Raw genomic sequence first — 27,877 nt, forward strand, 5'->3', positions numbered from 1 at the left:
GAGCCATAAAGTCCTTTAGCTGCCAGTCTGAAATCCCTGAGCTTTCACAAGGAAGGGGATCAGGTCCACCTTTTGCAAAAGGTGCAGTCCTTGTTGTTCTCTCACCTTGTGCTTTTCAGAAATGGACAGGATTTGACAGGCAGAACTTAGCAGGTACATGACAACAGCTGGGATGCCTAGAGGGCTCAGAAATATCTACAGGGGTCCACGTTCAGAGGCAAGAACAGGGTGGGAAAATGTTTACACTCAGCCAGAAGAGAACCTGTATTTTTTCCCTCTTCCTTCTGGTAATGTAAGAGATCATGAACTTAATATCTAATGAAATAGGTCCCAAAAGAGAAAATCCACTGGATTAGGTGATTAGGATTTAGGATAAAACAAAACAAAGCTAGTCAGAAGCCATCCATGATGGTCTCTGGCTGGAATAGGACCTCCATCAATCCAAAGTGTTCGCACCCTGACCTGTGTGTGTTCAAGGTGTGCCCTCTGCTATGGCACCTAGAGCTGCCCACCTTTATCTATTTGGATTGTGCTCATGTTTCAAAACTCAACCTAAATCCCAGCATGATGTTTCCCATAGTGGTTTATCTTCAAGCTTATTTTCTTTCGTCTTCATAATAAATCACTGACTTACTCAATATAGGAAATATATCTATCAGACACCTATTATGTGCCTGCCACAATGTTTTCTTGATGTTTTAATCACTGGTCAAAGCCTTTTTTCTCTTGTTTTTGAACTTTGTGCTTTGGTTTTGAATCTTCAAATCACCCCTCTGTTCAGTTAGAAGATAAAAAGCATGTGTGAGATATATTAAACCTCCTCTCCATCTCCTCCAATTCCCCATGCACTATTTTGAAGGAAGGAGGAGGCAGCTAAGAGATCCTATCAGCAAGAGGAGGATCCATCTCCAAGATGGCAACCAGACTGGGATCCTATGTGTGTGGTGCACCTGCAGCTGCCATTGATTAAGGCTTCCTTTGCAGATGGTGGATGGCCCCCAGCCTCACACAGCATGGTCAGGAAACCAGCTGCCTGTTTTAGACAGCAATATGGGTGGTGTCAGGAGGGTCTCCAGGATCCAATGCATGAGCCCCCTGAAAGTTCTTCTGCTCCTTGGATGTCCTTCAGTGGTTGAGACTCAACATGCAGTGAGTTCCTGAGCGTCAGAGTCCCTACCTGTAATGGGCAAGGATCCTTAACCTTTTATGTGATGAGAAATGCTTTTATTCTAATGAGCTCCCCAATCTCTACTCTGTGCCATTCTTTTCCTTCAGAGTTTTCATGTCCTTTAAGACTCAAGAACCATTTTTTCTCTAGGTAACTTTGAAGTAAATATACACATAAAAGGGGTTGAATTTTTTGTTTGTCTTTGCTATTAGGTATTAAAAATAGGGGCACTTAACCACTGAGCCACATCTGCAGCCCTTTTTATTTATTTTTATTTTTAAATTTCGAGACAGGGTCTTACTATATTGCTTAAGGCCTCACTAAGATGCTGAGGCTGGCTTTGAACTTGCGATCCTCCTGCCTCATCCTCCCGGGCCACTGGGATTACAGATGTACGCCACTGTGCCTAGAAGGAGTGAATCTTAATCAGAAAAGAAGGCGATAACCAGATTGATTCTCAACTGGAAGGAGTTCTGTTGTTGAGACCTTTACCATGCTTTGTGCACTTTCTAGATTGTTCTTCAGTGGATCATTTATCCCCTAAAACCCATTTATCCACTAAGAAAGGTTTCCCAGGAAAAGCATGAATTTGGTTCTGGGAATGGATCCTGATCTGATGTGGGGTTAAAGGGAAAAACATAACATTCATTGCACATTTAATTACATCTTGGCATGCTTAGGCTGGTATAACAAACACTTCAGCTCACACAAAAGACACGGTTCTGGGGGACAGGGAGTGGGATGTCACAGGGACAGCAGAGATGTTGACTGGTGAGGCTCAGCTTCGTGGCTTACAGGCAGTGCCCTTGGCACCGTGGGCTCACATGGCCTTTGCTTGAAAGACAAGGGATAAGCTCCAAGGTCTTTTCTTGTAAGAGACCTAATCCCCTGGGGGAGGCACCTCCTTTGTGATCTCATCTTCCCCTAATCACCTTTCAGAGGACCTGCTTCCTAATCGCACCGTGTTGGAGGTCTCGGTTTCCACATGTGGATTGTTTGGGGGTCACAGACTTCCAGTCCATAGCAGGCAGATTGTGGTTTAAGTGTGTTTATGTGTTTTCTTCCCTCATTAGTAAGTCAGGAGGTTGGTATTTCAATTTATAGGTAAAGAAATTCTGAGTATCAGAGAACCTAAGACATTGCCAGTTGCTCTATGCTAGAGATATCTAGGGATATTGAGCCAGGAATTCATCTTAGAACCTGTTATCTTCCCCTGGAGAGGTGGAGGATCTTGATTGTTTCAGAACTCAGGAGGCTGAAACAGGAGGATCTCAAGTTCAAAGCCAGTCTCAGCAACTTAGTGAGACTCTGTCTCAAGTAAAAAGTAAAGAGGGCTGGGAGTATGTTTCAGAGGCTGAGTACCTCTGGCTTTAATCCCTAGTATCAAAAAAAAAAAAAATTAGTCTGAGTTTCTTGATTCGATTCTTCATTCTGTTTTCCTTTGTTCCTTTAGTTACGGGGTTTTGGATAGGTCACCTAACATTTCAGTTCTCCCAGTCCCAAAATCTAATGGGAGCTTTGCCTCATTTTACACTCTGGGATCTGTAGTGAACAAACAGTCCTCTTCCTCCCCAAATTCATTTTTTAATGGAAGATATGGAAAAAAATAACAAACTTATAGCATAGCATAAGCCCGTATTTAATTCTTTTGAAGAAAACAGAAAGACATTTCAACTTGAGTACTCTGGGAAAGTCTGCGCTTTAGAAAAAGGGCACCAAGCAGACATGTGAGGAAGAATATTCTGAGTACTGGGAAGGGCAAGAGAAAAACTGTAAGAGGAACAATTCAGACCCATTGGAAGGACCCCCCAAAATGGCAGAGTGCCTAGTGTGTTGTGAGTCAAGAAGAGACTATTGGGAGACACAAAGTAGGCAGGCAAGGACAGAGAAGTGGCCCATCGTGTGACACACACACACACACAGAGAAATAAGATCCCAGCACAAGAGAATTGCCTACCAAACACAAAACACAAAGCATGTTATGAGATGCACGTACGGAAGGTGGGATAAGAGGAAGGACCAACAGGGAAGGAGCGAGAGTCAGGAAAAGGAGGTAAGATGGCTCAGGTGGAATAGTGATGCATTCAGCTTTAAACTATCACAAGATCTTTAAAAAAGGCAACAAGATTGGAGGGAGAATATCCCATATATTCTGTGGGGGCGCGTCGGTGTTCAAATGCAACTCTCAACCATCGCTTTCCTGGGTTTTGTGAGGCCAATTTATATGCTTGGCAATAATGGCGGCCTTTTTCTCTCCGATTTTCTGAGTTTTCCTTTCCCTGGGTATGTGTGTGTTTCTTTGGGAACCATGGGGACAGAATATTCCACCCCAGCCGGCAGCTGTATATCTTTCAAACAGTGGTTCCCCAGGCCAAATCCCCCTCCAAATTATTTATGACTCCCATTGAAGCCGGCAGGATTCGGGCGCCAATCTAGGAGGTCAGCAATGGGCCTCTTTGTTGGACACAGGTCATAGGGAGACAACTCTGGCTGTGACTGCTGTGTGAACCTCCGCTGCCGTAGAAATGGTTATGTAACTTTAAACAGTAATGACATTTTGCAGAAAAGTGCTTTTTAATTGCTATGTCTTCATTATTCTCTTTTGAAATTGCCCAGGAGATTCTGCCTCTGAGACAGCTCGGCATGTTCTGAGTTTCCATTTTTAAAGAGCAGCCAGTTTTGTGTTTTAGCTGCTCCCAGAAAACCCCCCAACCCCAAAATTCATCTGTTTTCAGTTGCATTAAACGGGGTAGGTAATACTGCCTTTTGTATCCTTGCCAAATGGAGAAATGATTTGACGCAATTTTCTAAAAATGCTCTCCCCAAATTCCTTTTGGGCTGGGACCAAGAATAGAATATTTTATCCCCTACAAAAGGGAGAAAGAAAATGATGAGCAAGCTAGAAAAATGGCACTGAGAATATAGTCTGTAGAGTTCCTCTAAGCAACAGAAACTTAACCCCAATCCATAGACCCAGTTGCCTATGGGGGATTGGAATCAGCTAAAAATAAATTGTGCTTTGGAAGAGAAAATGGTGATACAGATAAAATGACTCAATAATGCATACTCTGAAGGAATTGTAGACTCAGGTTAGAAGGGACTTTACAATTCGATTTGTTTTGCCTGACCTTCTGACATGGGTATCATACCCCTGTGCAGTAGTTTTCCAAGCAATCAGTTTCATATGGACCCCTTCCTCATGGATATGGAGGTTACACAGCTTTGCAGGTGACCATTGTCCAGTTGCCTAGTTCTGTTAGCAACCTTCCATGTAGATGGAATATGGACATTCCTAAACAGCCCTCTGGTTCAACAGGCACAGAGTTCTGATCCCTCTTCCCTGTGAGAGTTCTCCCAACAACAAAAGACAAAATCCTGAAAATGCTCCTCTTCCGACTAAATACCTGCACCTGTTGTTCCTCCATTTATCCTAACGGTTCTGTTGAACCCTCAAAAATTACATCATAGGTGTGACATCATCATCACCATCATCTTCTTCTTCATCACATCAACAGTAGGAATAGATAATAAGTTGTTCGCTTGCTGTGTGCCCAGGAATGTTCCAGACAGTTTGCAGAGATCTTTCTTTTAGTCTTCCTAACAGTTCTCTGTTATGGGTATTAAAATGTTCTTTATCTGAACACAAGAGGAAGTGGGGCCTCAGAGGCCAAGTAATTTGTCTGAGAAGATTTATGTAGTTAGAGGGGCACAACAGGTGTGATGACTAGCTCTTACCTACTGCTGTGGCTTCTTGCCATGAGGCAGGATCTTTCCCACGGTGTCCCTCTGAAATGGTCATTTTACCTGCCATACAAGGACTGGCTCAAGTATTGGGGGTTTATAATTTATATATATTTTCATCATATATAAACATACACACACACACATATAATTTGAAGGAACAAGAGGGAAAGATAAACTCTAGAAACACAACTGTGAATTAGCAGCCACAGTGTGTGTCAAGTGTATTCAGCAAGTCCCTGATGAGTAGGATTAGGGGGTGTCTCTGAAGCATGAATGATAATAAAGAGCAATCCAAATAAGAATACAATTCTCTCCTACACGCTGGGTAATGAAACTGTTACCCCCATATGTATCGGAGCCTAAAGCTGTTAGCAGCTTCAAATGAGCTGGAGAGAGCCGTCCCAGGTTGAAAGTGCCTTAATGAGTTGAGCTGCTCCAGAGTCGTCCTTCTGTCGGAGCTATACAGGCAATCAATGCGCTCTGCTGACATTTCAAGGTACCAGAGTTCTCCCCGTGTCCAGATAAATCCTTCTCCATCACTGGCTCTCAGGAGTGAGACTTTGATTATTCAAATACAGCGAAAAGATCATGCCATGCGGTTTAGAGTACTCATCCTAAAACCATGGGCTAGCTATAAAGGTCCTCAGTATGTTTAGTTTTAGAGCAAAGAAGAGACAACTAGTTATCTCTGATGGCCTTCTAACTGGTATTTTAGATTTTATGATACATAGTGGTATTAAATTTCATGGTTCTAATTATATCCCTCTTTCTCTTGAAGTCTATCAGCACATACCTGTGACCCACCAGATGAACCCCAAATTCCTCGGTCTATACTAAAGCCCTTTGCAGTCTAGCCTCTTTACAACCTGTTTTCCTGCAGCACTGTACCTGCTTCCATCCAAGCTCATTTGTTTATCCAGAGCTCCCAGACTCATTTGTTAATGTTTTGCTCTTTCTGTTCCACTTTTACACTTTTTACAGTGTCTTTCCTGTTCTTATAACGTGGTGGTGATCTCTCGCTTATTTTCAGTTCTGTCCCCTGTACAGGTTGCCTTGCTATCTAGGCCACATTATTTGCAGTCCAGGCTGTCCAGTGCCTCCCATGGCCATCTCCGCTCTATGCCTACAAAGCTGTTAGGATGATGTGTGTCCACTGTCTATCCTGCTGATTATATTGGAAACTCCTCTAGGGCAAAAATTGTGTTCTTTTTTTTTTTTTCTTTTTCTTTTTTAATCTCTGTAGATGGTGCCCAGCTCAGGACTTGTTCTTCATAAATAGGGTTCATAAATATTTTAAGAAAGGGACAGAAAATAAATGAAGGAAATAAAGAAAGATAAACAATAGTATACTGCTTTCAATAAAGATTTTCTCCACGAATGGAAAAGGTACATATCAGATCTGCCCTAGACTCAGGACTAATATCACATTGTGTAGTGTGCATTTCAGAGATGGCCAAGGTCGTGACCTGAGAAGCTGAAGTAGAAGTGAAGGAACTGCAGGCCTGGCTGGTTATGCCCTGTCTGGACCCACAGAGGCCCAGAAATAGTCTGGTTTTAATACACAGGGAGAAATCTAGCGGCTTTGGATTCCTGTGTATCACCTTTGGAAACTGTTAATGAAACACCTTTTTTAACCTTTCTGTTTCCCCCTCTTGCTGTTCTCACACAGGTCTTCAGATAATCTTCCCTCAGTATCTGCAAGAGAAGTTTGTCCAGTCGGCCTTGAGCTACATCATGTGCAATGGCGAGGGCGAGTACGTGTGCCAGAGCAGCCAGTGCCGATGCCAGTGTGCCGAGGAGTTCCCGCAGTGCAACTGCCCCGTCACCGACATCCAGATCCTGGAGTACACGCTGGCCAACATGGCCAAGTCATGGGCTGAAGCATACAAGGACCTGGAGAATTCAGGTAGAGAGCCTCAGATAGCCTACGGCACGAGGGGGCCTTTGCAAAGCCCGGAGGAGGGCCTCATCTAATTGCAATTAGGTCTACCGTGAGGGGAAAACTCAGTGACCCAGACTCTGTCAGTTTAGAGGGTCCAGAGCCAGGCATAGCAGCTGACATGGAGTGGGAACTCAGTAAATCTCCATTGGATGAAATAATGAATAGCATAATCCAGTTTGTGGTCACATGATATATGGTCTCTGTTGTCCTCAGAAGACAAAGTAAGAGCACTTATCAAACCCCGAGAGAGTGGAGAGTCAAAGGCATATTGATTCTTGGTCTGTGTGTGTGTGTGTGTGTGTGTGTGTGTGTAAATAAACACACATATATATGTATGTAAGTATATGTATATGCATGTGTATCGATATATGCATATATATGTGTGAATATATATATATATATATATATATATATATATTCAAAGCACTCACAGATTGTCAAGACTGTCAGTCACTTCTCTTTTACAGTAATTTAGCTATTTCCTGATTTTCGTGGTTCAGAAAAATGAGTCACAGTGGAGGAACATCAGTTACCCAAGGTCATAAAGTGGGTTAAAATCTAAAGCTGGCTCTGCCTTTGTGGAGCTTTGAGTTTTGTGAGAAAGTCAGGCGTTAATGACACAAGCATACAAATGGTCGTGATATTTCAAATGTCCATGCTTAAAGGAGGAGGAGCTGCTGTGAGCAAATGATGTTGAGTGGGGAGTTCATGTGATCAGTGAAGTTAGGAAAGGCTATGTTGAGGAACAGCAGAAGTCTAAGTATCCGACTGTGGTGCAGAGATCTGAGGGAGCGTGCAGGTAGATCAGGGGGATGTAAGATGTGACCTATACTTTGGAGGAGGAGATGGTACCAGACATAATACAGGAAATGTGCAGAGATTCTCAGATAGTTAGAAGGGGCAATGAGCAGGGTTTGATGGTGTATTGGATATTATAGTTGAAGAGAAGAGGTACTGAGATGATGTTCAGGAGCTTTGTTTAAATATGCACATATTAGTTAAGTTGATGGATGTTAGTACCCCTCACTGAGCTAGAACATCTTGGGAGGTTTGGAAAGAAGACAGCAAGATCAGTTTTAGACACGATAAGCTTGAGAATCCTTGACATTTCCAGGAAGAGATGCCAAGTAGGTAGTGAGCACATAATAGGGCTCAAACATTTGGTGAGTGAATGGACTGTGTATAGGGTGTTAATGCTTCTAACATCACAAACTTTAAATCTGTTAAAAACAGCTATGTTAAAGCCAGCAGTGGTATTTCCATCTTATAGAGCAGGGAGGACGTGAAGACTCAAATCTTCCCCAAGGTTACACAGTTAGTAACTGACAGCCTTGGTAATGGAATCCCTGATTCCAAATCCAGTGCTCACAGCAGCTTTTGCAACTTATTAATTCTGCTTTACCCCCCAGGCCTTAGTTCCCTCATCTGATAAATGAGAGGACATGTTTGTATTTTTAATATTTGAATTTATGTAAGTCTTTAGCAAAAAAAAAATACCTTTGATCAAACAAAATCTTACCTTGGAGCCACTGTGTACCACAGATAAAAAGCAGAGCTTTACGGAGCAGAGTTTGAAAATGGCTGGTTTCTGTGAACCCCGAGCCCCCATCTAGCACTGGGAGCACAGGAGGCACCAGGGATTCTGCTTTCACAGGGTCATGCAGCTCGAAAGGAGCTGTGGAGGCCTATGAACCTGCACCCATTAGTCTATTTAAAATCCGGGGAATCCATAAAAGAGGTTCATAATGAAAATGTATTATGATGATTATTTGGACTGAAATGAAAAAAGCATTTGATAAAATGCTTTTGCAAAGAAATTTTACTGATTGCTAAAAAGCAGTAGGGAACTTTAATTCCCAAGGAACAGAAACCACTTTGAGGGGGTTAGAACCAGATTTGAGATGTTGCAGGATAAGAAGATGATTCATGTTACACAATCCCTCCAGATACCCCCCCCCCCTTATCCATGGGACATGGATTTGCCCATTAAGATAGATCCATCCTTCTTCCCGTCTATGACTTGTGCTGGGATGTATTCCTTTTGCTCATTTTCAGCCTTTACCCTAATGCCTCAGCCTCCAGTAACTTGGGAGGTAGTCAACAGGACCTATTTTCTATAAAGTGAGGTCTGTACTTCCTTCCTTTGGAGAGTCTTGTATCCTTTTAGTCAAGAAACTTTAAATACAAAACTGTTAAATTCTATTTTCTTATCCAATTTGAATTTGAGTTTATTGAAAGGGCTGTTACCCCGTTAACAGAACTCTCTATAAGATGAGCTATATGTCATTCACGGGAGTCAGGCTGGCCAAGAGAGCATAGGTCATTAGGGGCAGTCTCTTGTCTTCAGTCAGCTCACTAAATAAATCAATCAGTGCAGAGCTCTAAGTTATCGTGTTGGGTTAGTCAGCTTTCCATTTATTGTGACAGTATACCTGGGATAATCAACTTAAAGGAGAAAAGGTTTATATTTGTCTCACAAATTTAGAGGCTTCTTTCCATCTTTACTTGACCCTGTTGGTTTGAGACCAAGTACATCCTGGTGGGAATGCGTGGCAGAAGAGTTGACTCTTCATCTCATGGTGGTGGAAAGCAAAAATAAAGAAAGATTCCCCAATCACCTAACTTCCTCCCAATAAGCCCCACCTCCTTATGGTTCCAACACCTCCCAATAATGCCAAGCTGAGGATCAAGCCTCTAACACAAACCAGGCTCTCATTAATCTTATGCTGCCCTTTATTGAGATATTATGGTATATCTGTAATTATTTAGGCAGATATGATCCTATGTCACTCTAACAGCATTTGAATTAGATACCATTGTACCCTTTTGACAGATGGGGAAACAGGGCTTGAGAGAATAACGGTTCATAGTTGAAACATGATTTGAACTCTTGCATATCAACTCTCTGTAATAGGGTGCTAGAGGTTTTCTGGGGATCATATACTTTGGTTTTCAGCACTTATTATTAATTTTTTCTCTTAGTATACTGAGCCTCAGGACTGCCCTCTTTGAGTGTTGAGAGTAAGTGTAATATACAAAGTCCAAAACTATGATTTGGAGCCTCGCTGGGGTTTGGATTCTACTGTCTATTCACAGCTGGTTCTTGAGCAAATTAGCCGACTTCATTGTGCCCTAATCCTACAAAATTGGGGCACCAAACTACCTACCTCAAGGTCTGATATAAAAATCAGTTCTGTTAGGTGCTCAGGATTGTGTCTGTTGCCTATTGAAAGCAATGCAAGCAATTTTAAAAATAAAACGAGTGCCTGGAGTTTTCTTGTATGTTTTAAAAATATGAAGTAAAAGTTTTAGGTTGTAAATAGATATGTTTTTAATCCAAACATTGTCCTTTTCTCCTGAAAAATGATCACTCCTTCTATTCTTTAATTTTCCCAGTAGTTGAAGATGGATGGTGGGGCTGGTGAAGCAGGGAAATTTTAAACTGTTGAAACAAGATTTTGGGGTTTGGACCTGGCTCTTGTGGCTAATCAGCTGGGTTATCTTCAGAAAAGCATTTCCCCACCATGAGTTTCAGTTTCCCAATCCTAGATGGAGAGCAAGAAAAATAAACTGCATCATTTCTAATACCATGTCAGGTTGTAGCCAATAATGATGTTTTTGAAGCTCAACAAACTGAGATGGAAACTTTCACCAAGGAGAATCAAGAGTGTGGCACCATGTCTCTCCTCCCTCCCTCTCTCTCTCTCTCCCTCTCTCCCTCTCTCTCTCTGTCATTGTAACAGGGATTTAATCTGGGGCACTTAACCACTGAACCATATCCCCGTCCTTTTTTATTTTTTATTTTGAGTCAGTGTCTTGTTAAGTTGCTGAGGCTGGATTTGAACTTGCAATCCTCCTGTGTCAGTCTCTGGAGCACCAGGATTACAGGCGTGGGCCACCACCACCAGTTGTCACCATCTCTTAAACTGGGGTTTCCCAAAGCCTGAGATGATCAATACAACTGCACATAACACTTGGGTGCCTGAATGGGGAGGATCATCCATTTCAGGTCTCTGTCAAACCTTCAGATTACATCAAAGAGAAAGTTTCCATTTGGTGCTAATATGCCTTTAACACCTTTCTAACACGTGCTAATTTTCTATGTTTCAAAGTGAAAAAAGGCATGAGGGTTTGATCACTTAGCAGGCAACAGTGTCTGACTAGAGTTTATTCATTCTGTTTTCTTCAAATTTATTTTTATAGCTACCATTCTGCTGTAGGCATGCAATAGTGATTTTCAACGTAGAATTGCATTAAGAAAGTGTTGCTTCAATTTTTAATTTTTAAGTTAAATTTTAATTTTTAAATTTTTAACTATGGTGATTTGATTCAAAGAAAAGGCTGCATATAAGTGCAAATGAGATGTGAATATTTTCCTAAAGTTGGCGTTCCAATGCAGAAGTCTGGGAAACCCTGTCTTAAACAAGGATGCTGTGTGAGGATGCATGTCATTAAAAACGCACAGAGGCTTTTGCCTGCCTCATAGGAAAGCAGGTTTGTGCAATGCTCCATGGGCCTTGGACAAGTTGGTTTTATTTGCAAGCCTTCTGCATTAAGAGGCAGGGCTAAGTGTGAGAGCTTTTGATGGGTGCTGTCATGCTTAGCCTTTCTCTCTTGACCTTTGTCTCCTGCTAGATGAATTTAAGTCATTTATGAAGCGTCTCCCCAGCAACCACTTCCTGACCATCGGTAGTATCCACCAGCACTGGGGCAATGACTGGGACCTGCAGAACCGCTACAAGCTCCTGCAGAGTGCCATGGAGGCTCAGAGGCAAAAGATCCAGCGCACTGCCCGCAAGCTCTTCGGTCTCAGTGTACGCTGCCGCCACAACCCCAACCACCAGCTGCCTAGAGAGAGGTATGTGCTGCCACCACCTCGGCTCTGCAGGCACCAGTCGGTCACCTGTTGTTTCTTAGATCATGTCCACTTATTACAGAGGGAAATGCAATGGAGATGGTGCATCTGGGGTGGTAAGCAAGGCCCCGTACTGTTCAGATCAGCAATGCCTTGTGACTGCCTCTGGCTTCTCACCTACTGGCTCTGGCCACATTGGATTTCCCCTGGGTTCCTGAACATACAATGGACTCTCCGTATCAACAGGTTCTGCATCCACCAATTCTACTAAACCTGAATTGAAAATATTTGGGGGGGGGGCGGGAATTGCATCTGTACCACTGTGCAATGTTAAGACTTCTGCTCTTATCATTAGTCCCTAAACAATACAGTACCATGGCGATTTACATAGCATTTACATTGTATTATGAATTACAAGTAATCCAGAGATGACTGAAAGTATGCAGGAAGATATGCATAGGTTATATGCAAACATCACTCCCTTTTACATAAGGCATTTGAGCATCCACAGATTTTGCTATCCATGGCAGTCCTAGAATCAGTCCCCCAGAGCTTCCAAAGGAAATTGCGCCATGAGCTTCCAGCCTTGGGTTTCTTTCTGATCTGTCTGACTGAGGAAGAGAAGTAACACTAGCCCTAACAGCTATGTGGCCTTCTTCTGGTGGCTTAAAATGTAGTATCTACTTAACTTTAAAATTACTTGGCAAAGTAGACTTTAACATCCCCATCTTAATGGTAAATGTATTGGGTTAGCCGACGAGTCAGTCAACTCAACTTTTGAGGGCTTTTGACCAGAGCCTGGAGTGAAATGAGATAGATGGGGCACTTATAGCCAATCATTTAAGAAGGCCCTCACTGGCCAGGTCCCTGAGTGGGCCCTCACCTGACAGCATGTGCCTCCTTAAGAGTCTCACTGCCCCACTTGACTCTCAGAGGCCCAGCCTGCCCTGAATGGACCCGCTTTTTCTGATGGATGGTGGGAAATAGAGACGGACAGGGTGCATGCCTTCCCAGAGTCAGGGCTTCCTGTCCTCTCAGGCACAAACAGGAAAGGAACCAGGATGAAAATCTGGGTCCTTCAGACCATTCTTCTAGGGAATTTTGGGCTTGCTGCTGGGAATTGTTTGTAGTGGTGACTCCAGGGTTTCTATGAGGACATTGCAGGATAGCAAGTAGTTAGGGTTGGCGGTTTACCACCCTAATTCATCTGGAACAGCTCTGCTTCTGTTCACTTCAGAGCTGAGAGTTTTGCTTTCAATTTATTTTAAAAAGAAATCCACTGGTTAAAAGAAATGAGCCAAGTCAAACTCACTTTTCAGGCTCTGGCAGCCGTAATTGTGTGTGTGTGTGTGTGTGTGAGAGAGAGAGAGAGAGAGAGAGAGAGAGAGAGAGAGAGAGAGAGTGTGTGTGTGTGTGTGGTGTGTGTTATATATAAATTTGATGCCCTCTTGTACAGTCCAGGAAACTGAAGTTCAAAACTAGAAGAGAACAAATAATTGTTCCAAAGCTACAGTGTAAATTGGTGGCTCTCAAATAAGAGTGATTTTGTCCCCTGGGGACATTTGGACATGCCTGAAGACATGCTTGATTTCTATAACAGGGAGTGGGTGCAGTTGTACAGGGAGTTCTCCAGAACAAAGAAGGACAGTGATGATGAGTTTAGTAAACCTCATGTGAAGGGAAGAGACAGGATGCCACCTACATCTTATCCCCTCAACACCTGCTCTGCTGGCACTCAGGATTTAACCCCCTCTGGGTTCTTTTAGGTAGACCCTCCAACCTAACCATCCTGTCCGTGCACCTAGTTTCTTTCATCCCCCATGAAGTCTTTTACAATTGCATCAGACCATACAGAAGGCTTCTTCTTCTAAGCTCCCATTTATGTAAAACCACTTTTCTTGGTGCATTTTCCTCTCTTTTTCCCATTATGAAATGGACTCTCTATGCCCTTGAATGAACTCATTTCTGATTTCTTCAATCCATCCAACTCCGAGCCCATTGGCTTTGTACCTCGTTTGCAGTAATTATTTTGTGAATCAAGTAGATTTTGTCTGCCAGTCTCTTACTTGTTTGAGTGCTGCTGGACCTGGGACCTGGGACTAACACTTGCAAAATGGCTTCCTTGTCACATGCAGTAGATGCCGTCACTGCCACCACGAATATGTTTCTGAAGCAGCCTTCTCTTAGATCCATCAGTCGTCTGCCACATGACCAGCATGAGGCACTGTGGGGACCAGAAATGAACACGGCGGGGTGTGTGAAGGGTTCTGTTGGTCATCAGGAGAACGTCCCTCTATGTTTCAGTTCATATGAGCTAACATAACTCTACAGCATAGACTGGGTGGCTTAAAGAGCAGAACTTTCTTATCACAATTTTGACAGCCAGAAGTCTGAGAGCAAGGTATCGGCAAGTTGATTTCTTCTGAGGCCTCTGTCTTTGGCTTGCGGATATCAGTCTTCTTCCTGGGTTGTCATATGATCTTTCCGCTGAATACATCTGGGTCCTAATCTCCCTAAAAGGACGCTAGTCATATTGGATTAGGACTCAACCCTTTTAACTTCATTTACTACTTTAAAAACTCTGTCTCCAAATGCGGTCATGTTTTGAATTACTGGGAGTTCAACATTGGAACTGGGGAGGGGTGGTAATTCAGTCCATAACACCCTAAAGGGTAGATTGGGGTTGAATTCTTAGGTCAAGAAACTGTGCATCCTAAGGACTGATCATGCTGGATGCAAATCTTGTAGAGGAGAGTCACATTGAGCTATTACAGGCTTCAAACAGGTGCATCTGTCTTTTGTTAATTGTCCTCTCAGAGAAGGGAATGCAGGGTCTAAGTCCAAAGGCACTGAGCAGGCACTTATGTTAGTGAAAAAGAAGACTCTCCAGAGCTTGGCATCACTGAGCATGCCAGCTATGGAGAAGACTCAGGAAGATTCCTGAAGGAGAGTACCTGGACGGCATCAGAGGGGACAGAATGGGGTACCAGGAAAAACACCCAGGCAGAGTCATGGAGCCCCATTTTGAGATTATGCTCTACTACTAGTAAGCTGTGTAACCCTTGACAAGTCACTTTGATCTTCTGAGCAAGGTGCCCACTGTTGTGAATAAGTCTCTTCTCCTCCTGTGCAAGTTGTGAATAGCTAGAAATGTGCTGTGACCTCTGGGAACTTTAAAGAAAGAACTCTCTCAGCGATGCCCTCATTCTCCTGAGAGGAGAAAGCGTGTCCCAATCCTCACATCCTCCCTGCATTCACCTGGAAAGCAGGCCTAGAATGCCACCACAGGAAAGTCACTCAATTATATTCATTTAAAGAGCATTGGATGTGGCTGCTACGGGAGTGGGAACACATGGGAACTGGGCTGTGAAGGCTTCCCAGGACAGCTGAACCTCCTTGGCCTGGCTGTGGGCTGCTTCCTGACATCTGAATCTGAGCTCTAATGAGCATTTCTCACACGACAGGGCACCTGTCTGCCGTGGAGCAGTGTCAGACAGAGGTGCTAACACTGGGAACCTTGGACCACCTCTAGCTGAGCGAGTTTGTATTTGCAAATGAACTGATTGCTCAGCTCCAATTTGTCTGCTTGTTGAACTCTGTAGGAGACAGAGTGCTCTGAGCGGGTGCCATTACTGCAACAGGTGCCAAGGAGATTTTTACTTGTCTCACAAGGGGTGGCATTTGCAGCAGGATGGGAGAAGGAAGGAGTGGAGGGCATTAGCTGCACATTGATGGGTAGAAGTCCTGCCTGCATCCTGTCACTTACCAGCCATAGGGCTTTATGTAAGTGCCTGTACCTCATTTGCTAAACCGGATAATGACTTGCCTTCAGGTTTAGTATGAGGATTAAGATTTTAAAAATTAAAGATCCTAGTCAAGTACCTGACACAGTGAAAAGGGAAGAAGAAAGAGAGAGAAAGGAAGAGGGAAAGGTGAATTTTAGTATGTATGTTCTAAATGCCAAGCATTTTACATGAATTAAACAAGTCCTTTCTCTTACTGTAGACTATAGCCTTATTAATGAGGTGCTTTTGCTGTTTTTCCACCATATATGGTTGGCCAAAAGCCTAGCCCAGGTGGAATATCTGAATGCTGGGAGATGTAATTCATTTCAGGGGCTGGGGCTGGGGAGTTCTTTTTTTTTTTTTTCTTTTTCTTTTCTTTTTTGAGATTAAGTACTAGAGGAGAAACTGAGTACACTGGATATGGAGATGACTATACCAGATAGAGGGCAACTAAGATAAATAATACTATCACAAACCAATGCTAACAGCAACTGTCTTTACAGGTAATTGAGCTGGCTGGGTGTAAAGATTTTGGAGTGGGACTGGCAGATTTCATAGCCTAGCTCTGTCACCTGACATCGTTATTCTGGGAGAAGTCACTAACATCCTTGAGTCCATCCTGTAAAATGGGGCTGATAATAGTGCCCATGTCATAGGGTTGTATTGAGGATTAAATATCCACACCAACATCAAGTGCTCCCAATGGTGGCTGCCACGTGGAAACACTCAGTACATGATAGCTACTTCTCACTGTTTCTTATCCACACACTGACATTTGCATATAAATTTCTGATCACAGGGACTGACTGTTCAGGATCATGGCATATATGTTTTTTTCATCTGATCCTCACTCTATCACCATGAACTAGATGCTCTTGGACCCATTTTATAGAAGAAGGAACTGATAGGCAGAGATGTAATTAGCTTATCCAGGGTCACACAGGATCAGACTGATCTTACTGATTTTGCCAGTGGGCTTCTTGTCAAGATCCCTGTGCAAAGAAGCAAGAGCTCCTGTTTTCTAAACAGTGTGCAGTTGCAAAGAGAGGTTCTGTGCTGTGATTGGGGCCTCTGGTGTGGCCAAAGGCAGGGCAAGCTCATCAAGGCTGGGCAGGTGTAGACTAGGATTGAAGGAGTGTGATGTGCTGAGATTCAGGAAACAGGTCTGGGATGAGCCTGACTCACCTGCAATTGCAAAGCCTTGAATCACATTCAATCCAAGCAGATTCCCAAGTGGACACATTTCCTGGAGGCCACAAGAATAGGCCTGGCTCATTGCAGGCCAACTGAACACATAATTCCTGAGCATTTACTATGGGATAGGGTTTAGATGCACTGTGATAAGTGAGACTTCTCCCACCACAAGGCCCAGTGCTTGCTGAGATGAAAGTAATAAGACTAATTCCAGACTAACCCTGCTGATGGGAGATTAAACATTCAACCAAATTTTTATGGGGTTCCCATCTTGTGTGAGATTTCACTTGAGGTTCTGGAGACACGATGATGGACTTCTGTTATCTTACAGGGGAGGTGGCCCTCATGTCAGGGCATAGTACTATTATTGGACATGTCAAGGGAAGATGAGGACCCACAAGGAAGTTTCTGTGTATTGTCTCACCACCAGGAAATCCTTGAGTTGTGTAGAGTTAAAAAGAGAGAAAGAGAAGAGATGGATTTTGGGTTTTCTCACTGCCATTACTGGACACTGAGACTTTGTAGCCTTGTTTTTCTCAGTTGTATAATAGACATAGTCATTTCTGCCTACTGCCTCAGAGGGCCACTTTTGGGCTAACCATAGATGTGAGTAACCTTGTGAAATCTAAGTGCTGTACAGAAGGGGACAATGCAAGCAAGGTGAACTTGAAACCACACCCATAGGGAGAAGAATGAGGATAAATTCAGTCCAAGAGAACATTTAATAATTAACACTTCCAAAGCATTCACCATGCACCAGGCACTATCCTGAGTTTCACTTCATCTAACCATTGGAACAATTCTGTGAGGTAGAACTGATTCATCCCACTTTATGAATGAGGAAATTAAAGCACAGAGATTTAAATGACTTGCTAAAGATTATGCATCAGGCAGGAGGTAGAAGTCAAACTTAGGAAGGATGAATTCCTGTTCCTTCTACCCTATTCTACCTGTCCTGGGGTTCGATGATCCAAGGTGTTCAGGTGGCCAGTACCAAGACTGAAAATTGCATCCTGATCTCAGAAATCACCTCTTATTACAAAAGGGAGAGGAAGGGAAGGAGGAAGGATGGAAGGATGGAGTGAAGAGGGGAAGAAGAAAAGAGGGAGGGAGAAAAAGTAGAAAAGAAAGAAGGTAGAAAGGGAGAAAGAAAAGAGGCACAAAATAATGTTGGGAAATGCTGAATTCCACTGGCTTTGGTGCAATACCACAAATGTCTACTGACCACCTGGTCTCCCAGCCCTGAGCCAGTTGCTCAAAGGCATTTAAAGATACAAGCCAACAGTGATTTTGCCCTCAAAACATCATTGTCTAGCCTCTGGATGTGTTGAAAAGGACATTGTTTGGGAAGCAAGGGACCTGAATTCAAGTCACCCCTGCAAGGGTGGCGTATAGTTGATGGTGAACCATTGCTGCTCTCTTTTAAATAGAACAGCTCTTCAGCTGTTTTCTCTATGGGAATTCTGAATTAAAACTCATGTGGGAAAATAAAGTGATTTTTTTTTCCTAAAACAATTTGAAGACAATGGAGCTTAATTATCTCAGAGGTCCTTTCCAACGCTAGGAGAAATAACACTCACAGAGAAGGAGAGAATAATAGTTCAATTGAGAAATATTGGGAGAAGGTCAGTAATTGAAACTTTGAGCAGCATTGCTTTCAGAAGATGCTAATTAGTCAATTTTAATGAGTTGCTTAGAGTTCAAACTAAGATCTTCTTTTGCCTGAAATTACAACAGCCTCTTAAGTAAGTCTCCCAGAATCTACTCTGATCACTTCCCAATTTATGTTCCAAGAGGGTCTCAGAATTATTACTTAACAAGAAAATCCAATCTTGTCCTGTCCTTGCTTTAAACTTTTTGGTGACTGCTCATTTGCTTTTAGTAGAAAAAAGCAGAATTTTAAGGTGACTCACAGATTTGCCGTTACCTGCCTACCTGCACCTCTTACATCATGTTTCACACCTCTTCTTGTCTGGTAATCTAGAGCCCCACGCTGGGCTTTCTCTTCACCAAATGTACGCTACCCGCACCCACCCCAAGGCCACTATGCAGGTTGCTCCTGGGATATGCCTTCCTCCTTCTATTACTTTCTCTTTCCCTTGAAGTAGCAGCTTCTACCCTTCCTTTAGATCTCACCTCCAATGTTCCTTTCTCAGTAACAGTTTCATTCTATTGAAGGGCTTTCTCAGGACCTCGTTCATATACTTTCTTGGCATTCCAACTTCCCAACTGCATTGCAAATCTCAGTTTACCATTATACCTTTGTTTATCAGTGTCTGTCTCTCCCATGAGACATACCTCATAACTTCCCAGCGCAGTACCCAGCACACAGAAAACTTTGTGTAAGGGATGGAGAAATAGATTATTTTATACTGAGATTGTGTCCCCAAAGTCATGTTGAAAATTGAGTCTATAAGCCTATAAATAATAAGCATATAAATAATCTGGGGATTTTTTTACATATGTTGAATATGTTTAAATTGTCTTCTTCATTCACCAATGGAAAAAACTAAGAACAAGGGAGTGAAATGACTTGTCCAAGTTCACTGGGGAATTTTTGAGAAGACCATGACTGAAATTCAGGTCATCAGACTAACAGTTCAGGCACTTGGTAAAATGGAAACCATAAATGGAGATTTCAGCTGATCCAGGTCCAAATCCTACTAGTATCTCTTGTGAATCCTATTATGTTGGGAAATGTTCCTCATTGGGGAATAGAAAATTTTAAAACAGGATCAAAACAAACACTTCTTAGAGCTCATTCATTTCAGTAAATTGAAGCAAAATTCATACTAGGTTTGTTTAGTGTCGATGTGATTTGAAGCTTCTTTCTTGAATTCTACTGATTTTTTTAAGAGGTTATAGTATGGCGAGGCAAAGCAGATTCATGGAAGATTAACTCAATGGCAGTCAGTATAATTATTTGCCTTTTCCAATGACTCTTGGTCTTTGGTTTATTTTTACTTATCAAATTCACACGGCCTTGACCTGGTGGTCCAGGCTGCAGCCAAGCACAATGTAATTATGTATTGTCGGGATGGACATTTCTTGGAGGCCTCAACTTCAGGCTCCAATCTTGGGGCCATAACTTCTGAACCCATGTCAGCTGTTAACGTATTCCCCCATCCATCCAGTGCTTAATTGGTTTCTATACAAAGATTCTGGCTACCAGGATAATCATTATCACTAATCAGATGACCCTCAATCTCCACAATGCTTTCCATTCTTCTTTCTGAACTGTATACAGGTTGCCTCTGGATTGAATCTTCATATTTTCTTGTAGTGGGACAAAATGATGTGGTTTCTTACACTTTACTGCACCCAAGTCAGTTTCGACTTATCAGACTGACTTTTCTGGCCTTGCCACTTATTAGGTGTGTAACTTCCACAAGCCTTTAAACCTACCAGAACACTCTGTTTCTGCATCTTCTTGGGCAGGATAAGAACAGCTACCCTATGGAGTTGGTGGTCTTAATCCAGCACAGTAGTAGGCTCTGGGGATTTGATGATGATACTGTTTCTGCTTCCAAAAAAAAAAAGTAGATGTTTTTGTTGTATGAGACAATGCACGATCTTACCAAAATTAAACCGTATAGTAGAACTTCAGTAGAACTTTGATTCTTACAACTCTTAAGTCTGACAGGGCAGGTGTGTGACTACCAATTCCATGTCCATGTCAACCAGGCCCAGTATGAAGATATCTAAACTTAAGTTCCTAGTTGGTATGATGGAGTTGATGGGAGTACCTAACCTAGGAGAGTCAGTAATAGTACTTATACACATATGCCTCCACATATGCCGCCTTTAGCACATAGTCAAAATTCAAAGAACAAGGCTTCTTCTCAGACAAACTTGGAGACCCAAAGTTTGTCAGTGAGTAGAAAAACTGAAATTGAAGGAGGGAGATATATATATATCAGCCATACGTGCTACACATAAATAAACCATTTTGTTTTAACTTACATTGTATAAGTGTGAATTCCTTAGCGATATTTTGAAAGTAGAACTAAAAACTCTTTTGGAAGTGTTGGTGTATTCTGATTGCATTCTACCGACTTTCTTGTATAAACTTACACTCATAGTCATATAATATCTCCCACTTTGGCTTATACAAAGTGAAGCAACAGTTTGGACCCTTTAGAAACAATTTCAATATTTCTAGATTTTTATAATCTCTCCCAATCTTTCTCAGTTACTTTTCTTTTATTTAAATTGATGACCATTTTTGTTAGTAACTGATCTTTATAGAATTTTCCAACAGAATTCAAATGAGTTTTCACCTAGAAGAGCAGCTCACACATCACTGATTTATTCTACTCTTAATTTTATGATATACTTATAGCAGATACTGTTAGCAGGAAATGAACTTCCACTGATCACTTCCACTAAAATCACCAGACAGAGGTTGGTAAAGAAAATAGGTTATTGAAAACCAGCCTTGAGGAAGACAGAGGAGACCTCTTTTGTCTCACCTCTTCATCTGCAGGAGACTCAGGAGCATGAATGTCCTTTATAAGAGCAGACAGGGTATAGTGGGACAAAAGACAGGGAATATATATACACAGATTCAGCTGGACTGAGCTCCTCAGAAACACATCAAGGTCTCTGTTTCTCTGGGGTTCTTCCTGAGGCAGGGGGCAGCCCATACCCTTCATTCTCAGAAGAGGAAACTCTAGACACACAAAAAAATAGTTCTCAGATAGTTTTAAAATATGAATTTGTAAAAAAAAAAAAGTTTCTTTTAATTTTCAAGGGACTCTGTTCCAATACAACTGGCATAAACAGGTTCAGGAACAAAGAAAAATTTAGTAAGTTTGTCTGTAATTGGTGGGAACGGAAATGTGTGGGATCTAAAGAGCACACCAGCCAAGAGCACTCAGTGTGTGATGGGCAATGATGCCATATTCATCTGATGGAAGGGGATTGTCAGTTTCCTGGCAATCAGTCACATAAAGGTCAGTTACAAGAGCTTGTCCTGCTGAAGACTGAAGCTCTTATTCTTGGTAACCTGCCCCTGTTAGTGAAGCAAATTGCTCCAGGTCATGCAGCAAGAAAAGAAAAAAAAGATAAAAATTATGGACACATATTGACCATTTATTATGCACCAGATACAGTATTAAATGCCTTACATGAATTAACTCATTTAATCCCTACAATAATCCTATAAAATAGGTACTATTATGCTTCCCATATTATAGGGTTTTGAGTAGCAATAAAGATAAATCCTACAAGAGAAGGAAACGCATTCTAGTTATGGAGATTGGAGAATATGCTCCCTCTTTGCCAGGATTACACAATTTATTCATCCTTTGAATTTCAGATTATCCCCTGGTATCTGCGGAATGCTTGGGCTGATATCATGAAGCAGATGCTAATGCCCTACTGTGTGTCTTTTCTGCATCTTGCATTTCATTTTTTCACCCTAACACTTTGCCAAATTTACAATGGTGTGTTCCATCCCAGACTTCTTTTACTTAGCCACAGATTCTATAAGGGTGGAGACTCTGGTATTTGTTTTGAGCTGACCAGTGAGTGCATCCTGGTGACAGGTAACAGATCTGGCACATAAGGATGCAGTGTGTGCTGAAATGAAGTGAGGGAGCATTTGAGATGTCGTTGAGCAATGGTGATGCTTTAACCTTGCAGGGAAGAGGATGGTTTTCTATTTAAGAAAACAATATATACTTATGAAGAATTGAACATGGGATTAATTCATCCAGAAATGGGAAACTAGAAGTCAGGGAGACTATCTGCATCACGATTAATTAAGTGCATGGGCTCTGGAACCAGTGTGGTGTTAGATCCTGATGAGTAGTGTGATTAGTGTCTTCATCTCTAAAATGAGGATAATGACCTTAAAATGAGAATGATGACAGTATCTTCTCCACACAGTCCTGTTGAAGATTTCCCAAGATATATATCTGATGTACCCCAGCATATTGTAAATGGTTAATAAACATTAGTGCTTCATGTCATTTGTTCTTACTGTTATGAGTAAATCCAGACTGGGGATGTTGGGATGAAATTACAAAGAGATTTAATACCTGGATGTCTTAATTATAATGTTATCCCTTAAAGAGGGATTGAGCATCTAGATGACTTAATCTTATCATCTAGATGATAGGAAGCCATTGGAAAGGAGAAATAGAAGGGATGCTTTGGTTTCCTAAGCATTCTCTGGAACAGCCATTTGAAAGATGAACTAGAGAATTGGTGGACTTTTCTCCCTGAATATACAGGGTTCAGTGTTCCTCCCCCGTGTTGACATGAGTATCACCACTGATCAAGCTGCGTGGAACCCCAATGACTGCCAGATGGCTGGTCCCCATGCCCAAAGCTTCTGATTCAGTGGGTGGGAGATGGGTCTTATGTCCAGGTGATACTGATGTTGCTCATCTTGGGACCACACAAACATTAGATGTGCACTTCCCTCACTACACAAATGTACTCTTACCTTAATGTATGTTTGGTAGAACTCAAATAAAACTGAATTCCCCTAAGTGAATCCTACAAGATGAGGGGAAGAAGAGAAACCAAGTGGTGCCTGTTGTTGAATAATTTAAAATACTTTTTTCAAATAGTTTTCGTTGTAGATGGACGCACAATACCTTTTATTTAATTTATTCCTATGTGGTGCCAAGGATCAAACCCAGTGCCTCACACGTGCTAGGCACATGCTCTACCACTGAGCCACAACCCCAGCCCATAGCTAAAATGTTTTATTAAAAAATAAGTGAACTAGATAAGGGGTCAAGTTTGCACATTTCCAAACTTACTTGGCCAGGAGTTCTTAAAATTTTCAAGGGATTATGTTCCTCAGAATACAGGCTTGTAAGCAAGTGATTGACACCAAGGGAAGAGGCAAGGATCCAGACTGTGTGGTGTCATACACAACTGGCAATTTCCCTTCCTGTTGATAAAGATCCCTGGTCCTCCAGACAGTCGTCTTCCAGTGGAGCTTCCAACACCTTCTGCCTAAGCAGCTGTTAATGGCTTTGTGTCCCTGCAGGTAGCTTCCCTGTTGAGAAGTGGCTTGACTGCTAACCAGCAGTTGCCAAAGTAGCAGCAGGAAGGTGCTCCATTTCCTGGCATAATTGGGAAATAAATTTACCCTATTTGGCTTAGGGACATTCCTAATCTTGAAAAGTAAACAATTCCCAAGACAAATACCTTAAATGTAGGTTATTTTCAAGTTCTACCCTGAAGATCTTATCTGATCCTTGTTATAACCCGTGGAGAGCTAGAACAGAGTTTGGTTTCCCTATTTACAGATGAGAAAACTGACTCATAGAAATTAATAATATGCTTGAGGTTATGAAATAATATTCCGTTTTTGATGACTTCCTACATATTATTTACAATAATATTTGTACTGAATCTTCACTCATTAATTCCTTCCTTCATTCAGTAGATATGTAGTGAGTACCTACTAAGTTTCAGACATTATAGGCTTTATACAAGGGGTAGTGTTAGGGTGGAGAACAAAACAAGAGAGCTTGAAATCTAGCCGGCATAATAAAACTCACTGAGGACTGGTCCTCACTCACACTTTACAATAGCAATCAGTCTTGGAAGGCGAGATGACCAAACACTATGAAATCGTGTGTCATACATGGAAGGGAACCTTAAAGATCATCTTCTCAATTACCATCATGTTATTAAAACAGAGAGGAGAAATGTACTGCCCGGAGTAACAGTATTAGTTTTATAGTGTTGTGTAATAAACCACCACACTTTTAGAGTTCAAAACAACAGAGGTTGATTATCCAAGTTCCCATGGGTAGGAGTCTGGCTCTGTTATAGCCAGACCTTCTGCTTATGGCTCACAGGCTGAAATCAAGTTCTTGGCCAGGCTAGGCTCTTCCCTGTATGCTGTAGAGAAGAAAGAGTGTCAGGCTTCTGCTGGTATTTAGTAGAATTCAGCTTTGAAGCTGTAGGACTGGCTTAATTTCCTTGCTGTTGGTTGACCAAAATTCATTCTGTGCTGCTAGAGGTCATTCTCCAGTCATTGCATATGGCTTCTCCATCTTCAAAGGAATAAAGAAGTAGCCTGCCCTTCTCATGCTTCAGACATCTTTGAGTACTTCTGTCAAAAACCAGAGATCATTCTCAGCTTCTTAAAGACTCATCTTATTAGATCAGGTTCACCCTAATCTCCATTCTCTCATTAGATCAATGGCACTGTATAAAATTACACAACCACTGGAGTGGTATCTTGTCATAATGTCATGCTCTGGGGATTAGATCCTAGGATCCTGGGAAGGGAGAAGGCATTTTAAAATCCTCCCTAGAATCGGAGCATGGCTTGGTCATTATAAAGCAGGGAAGAGAAATCCTGAGTTCTTTTGGGGACACAAGTTGCATAGTGTTCTGAATATCTATTGATCTATAACAGATTGATTGACACTGAGGGGCTTAAAACACCAATTGCTATACATGTTCATGATCTATGAGTCAGAAGGTAATTCTGGGATTGGCTGGGCAATTCTCTTCCACATGTAGTGGACTGGAGTTACTCACCGGTATTCAGCTAGCAGCTGGGCTAGGATGGAGGCTCCAGGGAGGCTTTATTGACATGTCAGTGCCTTACAGAGGTGGTCAGAAGGCTCGATGCCCCTGGAGGCTCTCCATCTCTGGGTCTCCACTTGGTCCTCCAACATGGTGGCCATATTGCTAGAAGGAGTCTCAGAGCGCCAAGAGGGAGTTTTCCAAGAGGCAGGCTGTAGAAGCTGCTTCTCCCTTCAGGTCTCTGTCCATAAACTCTTGGCTTTCTGCTGACTTATTGTATTGGTTAAAGCAATGACAGAATTTGTCCAGATTCAAGGAGAAGGTACATAGATTTCCTGTCTCTGTGGGAGAAATATCAAAGCATCTGACACATATAAGCAGGTTTTAATTTGTTTATTTTTCCAGGGTGGCACATTTTAGTACAGAGAAGAACACACTTTTCAGAGATCTTGTAAAGAAATGTTTTGTAATGCAAAGCTGCCCTTTAGAAACTTTGTCAACCAAGATTTTTTTTTTTTAGTGGATTTATTTTAAAGTTTAAACCCCTTGCTGGATGCTGCTCCTCGGGTGCATGTTTTGTTGTTTGTGTCATTGTATTGTTGTTGGCTGTTTTTCTTGGAATATGGTTATGGGGGACCATTTCCCATAAGTTACTTTCATTTTATTATTTGGCGGGTATATGTATAGTGTAGGTAGTGGAAGAGGAAAGGAAGATATGCTTTCAACTGCTAAGTATTTCAATTATGGAATAATCCCAAATGTGCATTCTAGAACTGGGGCAGGGTACCACAGGAAAAAAAAAAAAAAAACACCGTGCCTGCCATGAGATGGACCTGAGCTAAAACTCCATTGATCAGTGGCCACCAGCCTTATTCTGACCAGTAGACCACAGTGACGTTTTGCATCTTCTGAAATTAGTGTCAGTTCAGAGTCAGCATGCAGTAATCTTCTGAAAGTGAACTATTTCCTTTCCCCAATGCACAGCAGTCCCCCTGGTAAAATTTTTAGGTCCCTTTGGAGAAGGCTGAGAGAAGGATTAGCAGTGTCATTCTTGGAAAGGTTCAGGAGCCACCCTTAAGGCTTAGATTTTGGTGCGTGGTTTGTGGGTACAACTCCTGTGACCATCATGGTGGTCACTTAATGTCTCACGACTCAGTTTCCAAACTGTGGCACAGACCAGGCCTTGCCTAAGCATCATTCAGCTTTGGGATTCTGATATCCTACTACTATAAACCACCCTAAGGCTACTTCCCCCAGAGGTTACTTTGCTAGACCCTGACTGGTGTGTGTGTGTGTGTATGTGTGTGTGTGTGAGCGAGAGAGAGAGGGGGGGGAGATTTGGAGGGGGCAGTAGTGGCACAGATCCATGAATAAAGCCAGGCTATCCCAGGACAGCTGTCAGTCACCAGAGCCAACAAATATCTCCCCGACCATGTGACAGTGAAACTTTAAAGTTAAAAATATCTTCAGCATTTCTTTTCTCTTTATAGTGTAAAAAAGTAGACCGTGAAGCCCAACACCATGGTATCCCAAAAGGGTGGAGTGTGGATGAGGGGCAGGGAGCTGAGGGCTAGTGGTGGAGCACTACATGAGGTCTGTTTAAGCCAGCACTGGTGGGGATGAATCCATTCCATCCATGTCTGTCATTCTGCATTTGTAGCAAGTAGTTGACTCACTTTGACAACCTAAGGCAAGAAAATAAGCATCTCCAATTCCTTTTATTGTTTTTTAGTTTTTTTTTTTTAAATTTTCCTCAGGCTTGGAAGTAGCTTTCTATTTGGAAGCGAATCTGGCAGCTCAGGGCATTGTATCAGAAATAGAACAAAGTTCTTACAATTTTTGTGGGGAGCTCTTTTTTTAATCCTACTTCAGAGGCACCTCCTGACTCTTTCTCCCACCTCCGTCCGTCCTCTCAATTCATCCAACAACCTCACACTTGTACAAGTTATAGTCTGCTGACGTGACAAGTCACTGGTGACCATCAGGACCACACTTCTCCTGTCTGAGCCTCAGTTTTTCATATGACAATGTGATTCATGATATCCTTTTAACCCAACCCAAGACACAGATGATCACTGGAGCTAGACAACAAACAAAAGGACTTTAGAAACTTTGAAAGTGGTATAAAAAAATATCATGTGTTGTTGCCTTAACATCATTCTTATTGTTTTAAAGGATTTATGTAGTTAAGTGTCTCATGGAAGTATTGCATATTTAGAGAAACAGTCAGTGCATATAGCAAGGTGAATTGTACAAACTGAATCCACATGTGCAAACAGCACCTGGATCAAGGAACAGGGCCTTCTACCAATAGAAAGGAAAGAAGGAAGAAAGGGACCGAGAGAGCGATGGAGGGAAGAAGGAAGGAAGGGGCCAGCTCTGCACTGAAGCTCTCTGTGTCCTCTTAGCCCAGGGCGTGATCACCTTCTTTCTGTGGGAGTGGCTCTGCTCACTGCTGCATCCACTCTAGGTCAATTTTTCTTTTTAAAATGCAGCATGGACACTTTGTGTCTGGCTCTTTCGCCTTTTCATTCCTCAGTGCTGTCCCTCCATGTTGTCTCAAGGAGCTGTGGCCCACTCCTCCTCCAGCGTACCCTGTAGGGTGTGTAGACCCTGTTCCGCTGACCGCCATTTCCCTAGTCTCCAGCCTGGAGACTCTCACAGTACTGCTTCAATTGAAC

At 42.3% G+C, this 27,877-nt stretch overlaps 1 protein-coding gene across 1 annotated transcript in view; it reads left to right on the forward strand.

The window, feature by feature from the left end:
- Nucleotides 1–27,877, forward strand: part of BRINP1 (BMP/retinoic acid inducible neural specific 1) — a gene marked incomplete at its 3' end in the record, with an annotated part of 168,622 nt that overhangs the window by 131,553 nt on the left and 9,192 nt on the right. Inside the window, exons 6-7 of the mRNA XM_081280556.1 lie at nt 6,582–6,818; nt 11,490–11,712. Coding sequence (XP_081136682.1) covers nt 6,582–6,818; nt 11,490–11,712 — 460 coding nt within the window. The remainder of the gene's footprint in view (nt 1–6,581; nt 6,819–11,489; nt 11,713–27,877) is intronic.

Source organism: Spermophilus citellus, assembly GCF_964194105.1.
Source record: "Spermophilus citellus genome assembly, chromosome: 2".
In the NCBI taxonomy this organism is placed as follows: domain Eukaryota; kingdom Metazoa; phylum Chordata; class Mammalia; order Rodentia; family Sciuridae; genus Spermophilus; species Spermophilus citellus.